The sequence below is a fragment of the Carlito syrichta genome, unplaced genomic scaffold (assembly GCF_000164805.1).
Source record: "Carlito syrichta isolate Samal-C Ts95f unplaced genomic scaffold, Tarsius_syrichta-2.0.1 Scaffold309858, whole genome shotgun sequence".
Lineage (NCBI taxonomy): Eukaryota > Metazoa > Chordata > Mammalia > Primates > Tarsiidae > Carlito > Carlito syrichta.
Genome location: NW_007253954.1, coordinates 476,189 through 488,772, shown reverse-complemented (window position 1 = coordinate 488,772; position 12,584 = coordinate 476,189). Strand labels below are relative to the sequence as shown.

At 37.1% G+C, this 12,584-nt stretch overlaps 1 protein-coding gene across 1 annotated transcript in view; it reads right to left on the bottom strand.

Moving 5' to 3' along the window:
• CCDC175 (coiled-coil domain containing 175) overlaps window positions 1-12,584 on the bottom strand; it is a 69,581-nt gene that overhangs the window by 27,089 nt on the left and 29,908 nt on the right. The window contains exons 9-13 of the mRNA XM_008068058.2: window positions 8,437-8,573; window positions 6,517-6,627; window positions 3,251-3,322; window positions 2,111-2,246; window positions 1,443-1,574 (exon numbers count right to left, since the gene is read on the bottom strand). Of these exons, the coding sequence (XP_008066249.1) occupies window positions 1,443-1,574; window positions 2,111-2,246; window positions 3,251-3,322; window positions 6,517-6,627; window positions 8,437-8,573 (588 nt within the window). The remainder of the gene's footprint in view (window positions 1-1,442; window positions 1,575-2,110; window positions 2,247-3,250; window positions 3,323-6,516; window positions 6,628-8,436; window positions 8,574-12,584) is intronic.

Below are 12,584 nucleotides of genomic sequence, written 5' to 3'. Positions count from 1 at the left end.
TGATTTTTTGATTTATTGTAGAGATGAGGTCTCGCCAAGTTGCCCAAGCGGGTCTCGAACCTGCGCGTTCAGGCAATCCACTCACATCAGCCTCCCAAAGGCGTGGGATTACAAGCTGAGCCACCGAGCCCGGCTATGACGGCCATTCTTACAGGGATTGGGTGGCATCTCAATGTGGTTTTGATTTGCATTTCTCTAATGATGAGTGAGGCTGAGCACTTTTTCATGTGTCTGTTGGTCACCCGTATGTCTTCTTTTGAGAAGTGTCTATACATGTCTTTTGCCCACTTTTTAAAGGAGCTGTTTATTTTTTTCCTTTTGGTGCATTTGAGTTCCTTGTAGATCCTAGATGTTAGGCCTTTATCAGATATACAGTTGGCAAATATTTTTTCCCATTCTGTTGGGCTGTCCCCCTGCCCAACAATTCCCCTATTGGGAATATACCCAGAGGAATTCAAATCATTCTACAAAGGATACCTGCACACGTATGTTTGTTGCAGCTCTATTCACAATAGTAAAAACATGGAACCAACCATGTTGCCCATCAAAGCTGGACTGGATTAAAAAAATGTGGTACATATACACAATGGCATATTATGCAGCCACAAAGAAGGACAAATATATGGACTTTGCAGCAAATTGGATGGATTTGGAGTGGATCATACTCAGTGATTTATCACAGAGACAAATAACTGAGCTTCATATGTTCTCACTCATAAGGTGACCTTGAACAATTATTACTATTATTATTTTTTTAAGTTGGAGTCTCACTCTGTCACCCAGACTGGAGTGCAGTGGCCGCTCCCGGCCACTGCAGCCTCGACCTGCTGGGCTCTGGCGATCCTTCCGCCTCAGCCTTCCAAGTAGCTGGAACTACAGGAGCGCACTACCACACCCGGCTAATTTTTTTGATATATTGTAGAGATGAGGTCTCGCCAAGTTGCCCAGGTGGGTCTCAAACCTGCGGGCTCAGGCAATCCACTCACCTCAGCCTCCCAAGGCGCGGGATTACAGGCTGAGCCACCCAGCCCGGCTGACCTTGAACAATTATAATGCTGTGGGAAGGCGATTGGCAGTAGCAGAAAACTGTCAGGGGAAGGGGAGGGGGGTGGGACTGGCAGTTGGAGGAAGCTGCTGAGGAGGGAGGGGCATGCCTCATCAACAAGGGTACCTGCGTGATCAATGTTCGTATACCTAGCCCTGAATTGTACCCTACATCTTTATAATAAATAAATTAATTAAAAATTTTTAAAAAATGGAAATGTATTTCTTATTGCTCTACTTTTTTCTTTAGGAAAAGAAGAAGAAAGATAATGCAATTGTAGCCTTTGTTTATACTAGGAGGTTTATTTTATATTTAACTGATTAGAATATCATGAAATATTATCCCCTTCCCCTTTATATAGTCATTCAAAATTATTCTTAATATAAATAAAATTTACCTCATACTTGTTTAACCCTTTTATTAACTTTTTTTCTTTGAAAACGTATTCCACCTCCTCTTCTTTTAATTTTATTTCAAGTTGTTCAATCTGTGCCAAAAATTCATTGATCTCCTTTTCTCTAAGACTGGTCTAATTAGAAAAAGTAAAGATTTGTCATTTGTCTTATAGTAATCACTCTTACATTTTCACATTGCTGAAAATTAATATCTTTTTATATGAGACTTGCTTCAGGTTTCAGGTTACATAAATTTCCAGTAACAACTCAGAGAAATTTTGTTCCCTTCAGAAATTTAGTTCTTCATCAAACAGTATTTATAAATGACACAAGGAATGGGAGGTGTGGGATGGTGGGAGGGCAAGGGGTAAACGTAGGAGCCAAATAAATGATACTTGGGTCCATATTTTTAGAGATAGTTTCCCTAAAGATAAACCACAAATAAATTTCTGGTTACAAGTTTAAAAAGCGTATTCTGGAGATAATTGCTACTTTATTTGCTAAATCTCTCTAGTTATTATACAGTAAATAGATACATTGCTTAAAACAGTAAACATGAAATCAGCAGAGGAATATACCTTTTAATAAGATAGGATTTAATTAAATATTGAAGGAGAATTACTGTTATTCCATGTACGGGACTAATTCTATGTTCCCTGGGTTCCCTTACCTCTCTAAGTAATTCAAGTCGTCTAGTTTCTGCCTGTTCAACTTTTTCTACAATTTCTTGTGTTTCAGCCTTTATCTTGGATGTCCAACGTGCATGCTTTTTTCTCAAACAAGCTATTTTCCACTGAGTTATAATACTAGAGATTAGTACCAAAAGAATTACCATTAGATTGACATAGAGTTTACTAAAAAGATGAAGCAATTCAAAACAAAACAAGTTCTACTATGATTATACAAATATATTTGTGCTACCTGTGACGCAGACTATGCACATTAACTGAAAAAACAGACATTAACTGCCTCAATACTGTCTCTGCAAGTTGCTTCAGAGTAAGAATGTCTGTATGCCTGTACACCCAGTATAACAGTGAACAAACCACACTTGGCAGCTTGCCTCCTTTAGGTAAAGGATAGAAACTGGGAAGGCTCTGGGACAGGTGGAAAAAGAAGAGGCCCAGGCAGAAAGTCATGAAATTATGTGAATTACTTAATGTGTTCATAAGAGATTATAAGCTTCTGAGTTGTCAATTTTTTTTCTTTACCACAACATAAAAACCTACATATTTGGAGAATAATCAAAATGTACAATTGAAGTCTTGTAAATAATAATACCAGCAACAATAATAAAATACAGCTAAGTATTAGCAAGTGCTTTTTAGGTGCACTGATCTAAATACAGTATTTTACATGAGTCATCTTATTTGAATTAACAACCACTTCGTAAGGTGAGTACTACTATCATTCTCCACTTTATAGAAATGGGAACCAAGAGAAGTTATTAAATTACTAAGCATCAGTCACAGAACTAGTAAAGGCAGAACAACCACAGTAGCCCATTTGCAGAGCCTGGTGCCTTCGCCACACACATCATCTTCCTTCCTGGTTTAAGCAGAAGACTGGATGAACAAAAGGCACTGCACAAATCTTGGCAATTTTATTCTTTGGTGACTCCACTTGATTGAAATGGAAAGCTTGGGTTTTGTTCAATGCCAAAAAATCAAACCAACAAACACATCTGGATCTGAGAGAATTCACATGTAATTTAAGAAAATCATTCCCTTGGGCTCTAACAACCAATAAGTACTGTGTACTGTTCATGAAGAGAACATAGACTACTGAAAACACAAACTTTTTTTTTTACCATCTCTGATTTTCTCTTTCCAGGTTATCACCCAGGATTTTTATTTGCCTCCGATATACTTCTTGTGTTGCTCTAGAAACAAGAAAAATATATTGGATTTTGTGTTTGTGGGAGCTATTAGAATATACAAGAGACTTTTTATGTATAATTCTTATGCTCAATAAGACTATAGTTTAATTGGAAGACAAAATAAGCCTTGTGAAGCTTATTTAGTGGCAGACTAAAAGAAAAACAGACGATTGCAATTCTGTGTCAGTGCAAATTGATTTTGGAAGCACTGTGGTGGACTTCTAAGGATAGAGAAGAAAAGACTCTGGGGAGGCAGTTGAGAAAAGGCTATTGAAAGTTAACATTTAACAGGAGGAGGAATGTGGATTGTCAGAATGGAGTTGCACTATTACTAAGGAAAGGGCTTCATCATTTGCAAAGACACAGAGGGAAGAAGCAGCAAGTCAGTTATGTTATGACATAAGGTAGGCTTGCTGTACGCAGAGGACATCAAGGTACGATTAGCATTATGACACAAGAGGACTTAAGGTCAACAAATTGTTGAGGAACTCTGGATCTAGGCTGAGCTCTGACTTGATAAAATATATAATTTAAAAAGCCAATTCTTGAACTAGGGAAAAATAGTAACTAAGGATGGAAGGCCTTCCTGTAGTGGATGGCTGGAAATGGAACGATTTTAACACAGATAACAAAGGCCTTCATTTGTATTCCTCCTTTTCCCTTATTAAGTGCTTCATGCACAGAGATGAATTGAAAGTCATATAAGTAAAAATGTTTCTGTATGCCTTTTGAAAGATAGAAATATTTATAAATGAAATTTACAGCCAGGCTCGGTGGCTCAGCCTGTAATCCCGCGCCTTGGGAGGCTGAGGTGAGTGGATTGCCTGAGCCCGCGGGTTCGAGACCCGTCTGGGCAACTTGGTGAGACTTCATCTCTACAATAAATCAAAAAATTAGCCGGGTGTGATAGCGTGCGCCTGTAGTTCCAGCTACTTGGAAGGCTGAGGCGGAAGGAATGCTGGAATCTAGCAGGTCAAGGCTGCGGTGGCCGGGAGCGGCCACTGCACTCCAGTCTGGGCAACAGAGTGAGACTCCAACTCAAAAAAAAAAAAAAAAAAAATGAAATTTACCATATGAGATGCTATTAAATAAATTTTTGAAGGCTAGAAATATGCATAAATAAAATTAAGAGTACAAAACATAGTTAAATACACTAGGAACATAACTGTGCTTGTATTTCTTTATTTGAAATTAAAGTATGGGCTCTCAATTTCCTACCAAAATGAAGCTCGTGTCCTCCCCTGGATCTCTAAGATTCTTCATAATTTGACCTAAACTTACTGATTTTGGTTATTTATGCATTTAAAATAATCCATTTGTACCAGTTTAAAAATAAAGCAACCCTAATATAAAAAATTCTAAACGGATAGCAATATTGGGCCACAAATTTGGCTTTGAAGATTCCCAGTGACCAGAGCAATGGTGATACAATAATTGATTATAAAACTTGCATTATTCATGAGAAAAATAAAACCTGATAATAACCCCATTTCATTTTCCTGCTCTTTCATAAGAAGTAGTTTATAGTTTCTTTCCAAAGCTGGCATAATGAGAAATAGTTGCTTAAATATATTACTTAACATGGGACAATCATCCAAAGAACCTATACTTCCTGTTATGTTTCAGATTTCTCTTGGTGTGTGCTCAAATTTTTATCATCATCTATCTTGTACAAACTTGCCTCTTCAGTGTCCTATATTTAAATCATATATTGCCCTGTGATATTCCTCCATTTGATAAACAATCAGAAAAATCTGGCTTGCTTTTGAAGGTCTAGTTCAAGTTTGAAAGACAAAGCAGGACTCCTTGAGTTTATTTTCTTTCAACCTTTTCTGACTGTTTTTATAATTCAAACTCTATTTTATTTCCACCAAAATATATAGTTCACTAATTATTTCACATGTGTTAGTCTTGGTCATCTGCCCAACTAAACTACAAGTTACTTTATGCTTGGTATCAGTGGGAGAGTGTAATGGTAGAATATTTATGTAGGACATTTTGATAATAATTATATAAGTGAAAAATATGCATCCTTCTTTGATCCAGAAAATCAACTTTTAGGACTTCATTACAAAGAAATAGTCACATAAGTAGACAGAGATATGTTAAGATGTTAGCTCTAATATAAGAAACAGAAAATAAAACCAATGTCTATCAACAAAGTGCTAGTCAAAGAAAATACAGTATCATTTGTAAAATAAATACTATGCAGTTAGAGAAAAGAATGAGGAAAGATGTTCCATATATACTTTTTTTTCTCTTTATTTTGAAATAGTCTCAAACTCAGCAGGTAAGTGTAAAAAACAGTACACAGAATTCCCATATATCCTTTACCAGCTTCTCCAAATGTTATCATTTAACCTTATTTGATTTATCATATTTTTAAGTGAAAAACATCCAGTTATAGAAGAGTACAAGCCAATTTTTTGATTCACACACACATTTTAAAGCATATATAGTAAACTGTTAACAGTGATTATCTTTGTGGCAAGAGGGAGAGATTAGGGTAACTTTTACCCTTTCAGTTACATCTTTCTATATTTGAATAAAAAAATCAGGTACAGGTATTACTATTTTTTTGAGGTGGAGTCTCACTTCATCACACAGGCTGGAGTGCAGTGGTACACTGACAGCCACCCCAGTGTCAACCTGCTGGGCTCAAGTGATCCGTCTGCCTCAACCTTCCAAGTAGCCGGAACTACAGGTGTGCGCTACCATGCACGGCTAATTGTTTTGATGTATTGTAGAGACGAGGTCTCATCAAGTTGCCCAGGTTGTTCTCAAACCCCTGAGCTCTGGCAATCCCCTCACCTTGGCCTCCCAAAGTGCTGAGATTACAGGCTTGAGCCACCATACCTGGTCATTATTTTTTTAATAATAATAAAAAAGAAAATTAAAGTGACTTGGATTGGCAGAAATGAACATCATAGTGGGTCAGTGTTGTGATAATATTCAGGCACATTCTTGTCACTGGACACCAACTACGTCATTCCTGGGGTTCACGGGCTTCCACAGAATTCAGAACCCATCTACCCTTTCAAGGAAAGATTCAGTGACAATGACTTTTCTGGACTGTAAAACAGAGAGAGCTAACTATAAACTTCCTTTTCTGTAATATATTAGAAATTGACATAGGCTTGTTGCTACTATTTATTAAAAAATAAATGCAGAGAAAAGATTACAAATTTCAAACATACTGTTGAAGCTCCTGGAGGGTGGCAAGTCCTTCTTCCATATTTTTTATGTCTACTTTCCTTTGTGATAGAAAGTTTTGTCTCTGAGAAATAAATGTCAGTTGTTTCTGATTTCTGTTTGGAAAAAAAAAACAGAGTTATCATTTGTTGAAAACTGGCATAATCATTTTTAATTCCTTAGCATGAGAAAATACAGAGACACAAATAAGAATTCTAGAATTATTTTTAAAATGTTATCTATTTTTATTTTAAATATCCCATTAAAATGTAGTACATGTAACTAAAAGTAATGCATTTGAGAATCATAGATAAGAATTTCAAAACTAGTTTAGAACGATCAGATCATGAACTATTTACCAAAATAATTAGTAAAAATAGAAACAAAGTATTTTTACTAGTGGTAGCTAAATCTAAATTTATGCATAGGATTTTCATAAAATTTGTGATAATTCCCAAGCCAATGAAATAACATTAACCAGCCAGGCTCGGTGGCTCAGCCTGTAATCCCGTGCCTTTGGGAGGCTGAGGTGAGTGGATTGCCTGAGCCCGTGGGTTCGAGACCTGCCTGGGCAGCGAGACCTCATCTCTACAATAAATCAAAAAATCAGCCGGGCATGGTAGTGCATGCCTGTAATTCCGGCTACTCGGAAGGCTGAGGCGGAAGGATAGCCAGAGCCCAGCAGGTTGAGGCTGCGGTGGCCGGGAGCAGCCACTGCACTCCAGTCTGGGTGACAGAGTGAGACTCCAACTCAAAAAAAAAAAAAAAGAAGAAGAAGAAGAAATAACATTAACCACAATAGTAACCATAAAACAAGAACAGTTCTATAATACTCCCTCTCTCTAAGTGGGTGTGTCTCTTCTAATGCATTTATCAATCCTGTCATATTCTTCTGTGAACAGTGAAGGAATCTGTGTGACCAACTTTGCATTCTAGCTCTACTGCTTAATAACAGTGTGATCTTGGATAAGAAACTTCATCTGTGGATAAGCCTCAGTTTCACCATCTATAAAATGGAGATTACAATATCTAGCTCACTGGATGGAAGGAGTTAATAAGATGCAAAGTGCTCCATCCAATGTGTGGATTATAAGCTTTTTTTTTTTTTTTAAGTAGTTACTTTTTGTCTCAACCTGCAGAAAAAAGGAGGCTCAGAGAAGTTTATCATCTTGTTCAAGTGCCCAGACATTGATAGAAATCTGCCTGTAACAGGAAGTATTTTAGTAAGTAACTCATATTCTTCAAAACTGCCATAGACTGATTTGTGTCTTCCTACCTCCTCCAGAATTTATATGTTTAAACTCTAACCTCCAACATGAAGAAATTCAGGTAATTGTTCCTCTCCAAGTTATATATTTCTATATTTGAATTTTAAAATAAGGTACAAGCATTTTTTTAATCAGAAAAAATTAAAACAGTGATTCACAATGGCAGAAATGAACATCATAGGAGTCAGTATTGCGATACTATTAGAACACATTATAAAGACAGGACTTTTGAGAAATAATTAGGAGGTCATGAGGGTGGGACCTTCATGATAGAATTAGTGCCCTTATTAAAAAAAAAAAAAAAAAGACACTAGACAGCTTGCTTCCCCCGCCCCGCGCCATGTGAAAACACAGAGAGAAAGTGGCCATCTGCAAGCCAGGAAGAGAGGTCTTACTAGAACCCAACCACTGTGGTTTCAGACTTCCAGACTCCAAAACTGTGAGAAAATACACACCTGTTGTTAAAGTGTATGGTAGGCAGCCCAAGCCAACTAAGACAAAACCCAGGAAAGATAGCAAACATTTTCATTGTTTTCCATCGGCTTTAAAACTAGGATAAGCTGAAATGGAGAGTCCCTACTTTGATATTTGATAGCAAGAAAACTGCCTGATAACTATGGCATGTTGAGTCACAATAGATCATGAGTTAAAACATACTCATCATAAATCTGCCTTTTCTGGAAAAAAACTTTATCTTCTTCATTTGAAACAATCTTATATTGTCTGGTAATAATCACTATTTTCTCTCGTAGATCTTTGTTTTCTTTACTAGCTGCATGAAGTTTTTCAGCCAACTAGAGAAAAACAAAGGATTAGAATGAGAAGATTTGCTTCATAGTTCCTTTGACGGGGTTAGTATCAACAGGTAACTCTCTAGAGATATTGCTTGGCACACAAGGAATATGCCATGAATGTTAAGTGGTCTAATGCCGTACAAATATGCAACTGTATATTTTGAGGCATCTTCTATAAATTATTTTGAAAGTGAGGAAAGATAGTAAACACTAATGTAAAACCATAGAGCAGTAATACACATTTAAATACAGAATGGGGTCAGTAAACTGATCATCAGCAACATTTGTGTTTCCTTTTCCTAGAATATAAGCTGAACTAGGGAAAAGAAAATGTAAAATCCTCAGAAGCTCTTGCTCAAAACTTCTTAGACTGGATATTATGCTTGTTTCTTGTTAAATATTTCTATTTGAGGACAAAAAAATAGTACCCATTAGTGTTCTGCACGAGGTAAAAATTTTGTGCTTTCTGAGTTGCTTCAAACGAGGTAAGAAAGTTAGGTTTAGCAGGAATGGTGGGCTGGGTAGTTCAAAATAACCTTCTGTCTGAGGACAACTAAAATAGTTGGATGAAAAAAATATTTTTAGAAATATTGAAGAACCACAAGATAATAAGGAATTACTAGGTCTGATTCTAAAAGAAAGCAAGAATCCAGAGTGGTAAGGCCAGCACTTAAAACTCCTCACACCTTGAGGGCATTTAATAGGGAAGAAACCACTTGAAAGCAGAGCTTTGGTTTTCTTGCATGACATGTGGGACAGAAGCCAGCAGGTAGAGCTCATCCAGGTGTCGGACCTAGATAATCCTTCCACTACTGTAGTCCAGGATTTGCAAAAGCTTCACCCACTGGATAAGGGTGAACTGAAAGCTAACAAGTCATCGTCCAGCCTGACTTTGATCACCAGGGAAATTAAAATGGATTAAGGTGGTTTGAGACTGGTTACCCTCCATACATCTGACATATAGCTGCAGATCTGCTCCTGGGGAATATACCATCGTCTTAAGCCTCAAATAGTTCTTACAAACATTTTTTCCAAGTACAATGTTCAGCATATGATTTTCTACCAGAAATTTGAAGAAGACAGAATGAACAAACATTGGCAGAAACAACAGACTACAGAAACAGACTATAGACTTATAAAGACATAAGATACTGAAATTATCAGACACTATGAAACTACTATGCTTATAATAATCAAGCAATTATTAGACATCCTTGAAAATGATGGCAAGGAATTAGAAATGGTAACAAGTGACATAGCAAATTTTAAAAAGTATCAAACATTCACCAATTTAAAATTATAATAACCAAAATTAAGAATGCAAATAAGCAGGTCAACACTGGGGGTGGCCATGAGTGTGCCACTGCACTCCAGCCTGGGCGACAGAGTGAGATTGACTCAAAAAAACAAAACAAACAAACAACTCCCCCCCCGCACACAAATTAGACCATTCTCTAGAATCCAGCATGGAGAGACAAAAAGTAGAAAATACAGAAGAGAGGATAATATACATGGAGGGCACATACATTAGTATAAATAATTGCATACATATAATTGGAGTCTCAGAAAGAGAAGAGAAAATAGAACAACAACAACAACAACAAAAACCCAAAAAACATGTGAACAGATAATGACTGAAAAGTATAGAAATTTTCAGGTTTAAGAAGTAAATCCCAAAGAGTTTAAATAAAAAGAAAATCTTGGACACGTCACAGTAAAATTGAACAACTAAGACAAAGGAACAACAACAAAAAATGAAAATAAGTGAGAAAGAGGCCATGTTTATGGATTCGAAGCCTCAATATTGTGAAGTGTGAAAACCTCTTCAAACTGATATTTTGTATTTAATTCAATTCTAGTCAAAATCCAAGCAGGAATTTTGGCAGAACTTGACAAACTGGTAGAAATTCAAAGGGTTGGCTGGGTATAGTGGTTCACTCATAATCCTAGCACTTTGGGAGACTGAGGTGAGAGGACTGCTTGAGGTCAAGATCTCAAGACCAACCTGGGTAACATGCAAGACTACAAAAATGTTAAAAACATTAGCTAGGCATGGTGGTGCATGCCTGTAGTCCCAGTTACTTGAGAGGCTAAGGCAAAAGGATCCTTTGGTGCCAGGAGGTTGCAGCTGCAGTGAATTATTATCACACCACTGCACTCCAGCCTGGATGACAGAGTGAGAGCCTGTCAAAAAGAAGGGAGGAAGGGAGAAAGGGAGAGAGGGAGGGAGGGAGGGAGGGAGGGAAGGAGGGAGGAAGGAAAGAAGGAAGGAATGAATTCAAAGGGTCAAAAATGGCTGAAACAATCTTGAAGAACAAAGTTGAAGGATTTATACCCTTAACTATAAAAACTTATTTTAAAGGTACTAATTAAGACAATATTGTGCTAGTGTTAGGAGAAATAAATAGTCCAAATGAACAGAATAAATTGTCCACAATCCATATGTACATTTCTGATCCACACTTGGTTTATAACAATAGTGAGACAGCAGTGTAGTGGAGAAAAGGATTATCTTTTCACTAAATGGTACTGAGTAAAGGAACAACCTTATGGAAAAATGGGAATCTTGATCACTGTCTCACAGCTTACACACACATTCTAGATGGCTTGTAGTGTTAAATGTGAAAGGTCAAACAAAAAAGCTTCTAGAAGATAATGGAAGAGAATATCTCATGACATAGAATATAAAAAGCATTAACTAAAAAGGGATAGACTGATAAACTGAATTTAATTAAAATTAATAAACTACCTTCATCAAAAGGATAGATTAATACACAAATACTTATATTTAGAGTTTATATATTGTTCTGTAATATGTAATATTTCATAATAAAAAAGTTAGATCCAGCAATCCCACTACTGGGTATATATCCAAAGGAAATGAAATCAGTATATTGAAGAGATAACTGCACTTTTATGTTTATTGCAGCACTACTCACAATAACTAAGATATGGCATCAGCCTAAATGTCCATTAGTAGACGAGTAGATGAAGAAAATGTGGTGTATATATACACAATGGAATATTATTCAACTTTTAAAAAGAAGAAAATTGTCATTTGTGACAACATGGATGAACCTGGAGCACATTATGTTAAGTCAGGCACAGAAAGACAAATGCTTTACTTATATGTGAATTTCACTTATATATGTAATCTTAAAAATTGAACTCATAGAAGTAGAGAGTAGAATAATGGTTACCAGGAGCTAGCAGGGGAGAAGAAGTGGTGGACTAGGGAGATGTTGGGGGAACAAAAGTTAAAATAAAGTTAGAATAGAGGTTAATGTCATCTTTGAACTTTCTTCCAATAACTTATGAGATTTATGATTAGATGTCACTAAGAGTCCATAATTTCTACCGTAATGAAAATAACAAACGGGTCAGAGCTCTCCTTCCTTTGAAGTGATCACTAACTTGTATCCATGGAATTTGTTTGAGGGCTTTGGATTGAAGGGAAACCCCTCTATATCTCTGCTCAAAAGAGAAGAAAGCCTCTCTCTTTGACCAAGAAAGGCATGCTGCCGGGCTCGGTGGCTCAGCCTGTAATCCCACGCCTTGGGAGGTTGAGGTGAGCGGATTGCTTGAGCCCGTGGGTTCGAGACCCGCCTGGGCAACTTGGTGAGACCTCATCTCTACAATAAATCAAAAAATTAGCCGGGTGTGGTAGTGCACGCCTGTAATTCCAGCTACTTGGAAGGCTGAGGTGGAAGGATCGCCGGAGCCCAGCAGGTCGAGGCTGCGGTGGCCGGGAGCGGCCACTGCACTCCAGTCTGGGCAACAGAATGAGACACCAACTCAAAAAAAAAAAAAGGCATGCTAGTTTAGGGGTCCTAGATTATTCAGAAAATCATGTGAGCTACAACGTATGGAGCTATTAACTGAAAGTTATCTAATGACTCCTACAGTAGGAAATAAATTGAAAGAACAATTTTGCTTAGAAAATGAAAGACAAATTTTTTAATTTTTTTTTTTTGAGTTGGAGTCTCACTCTGTCGCCCAGACTGGAGTGCA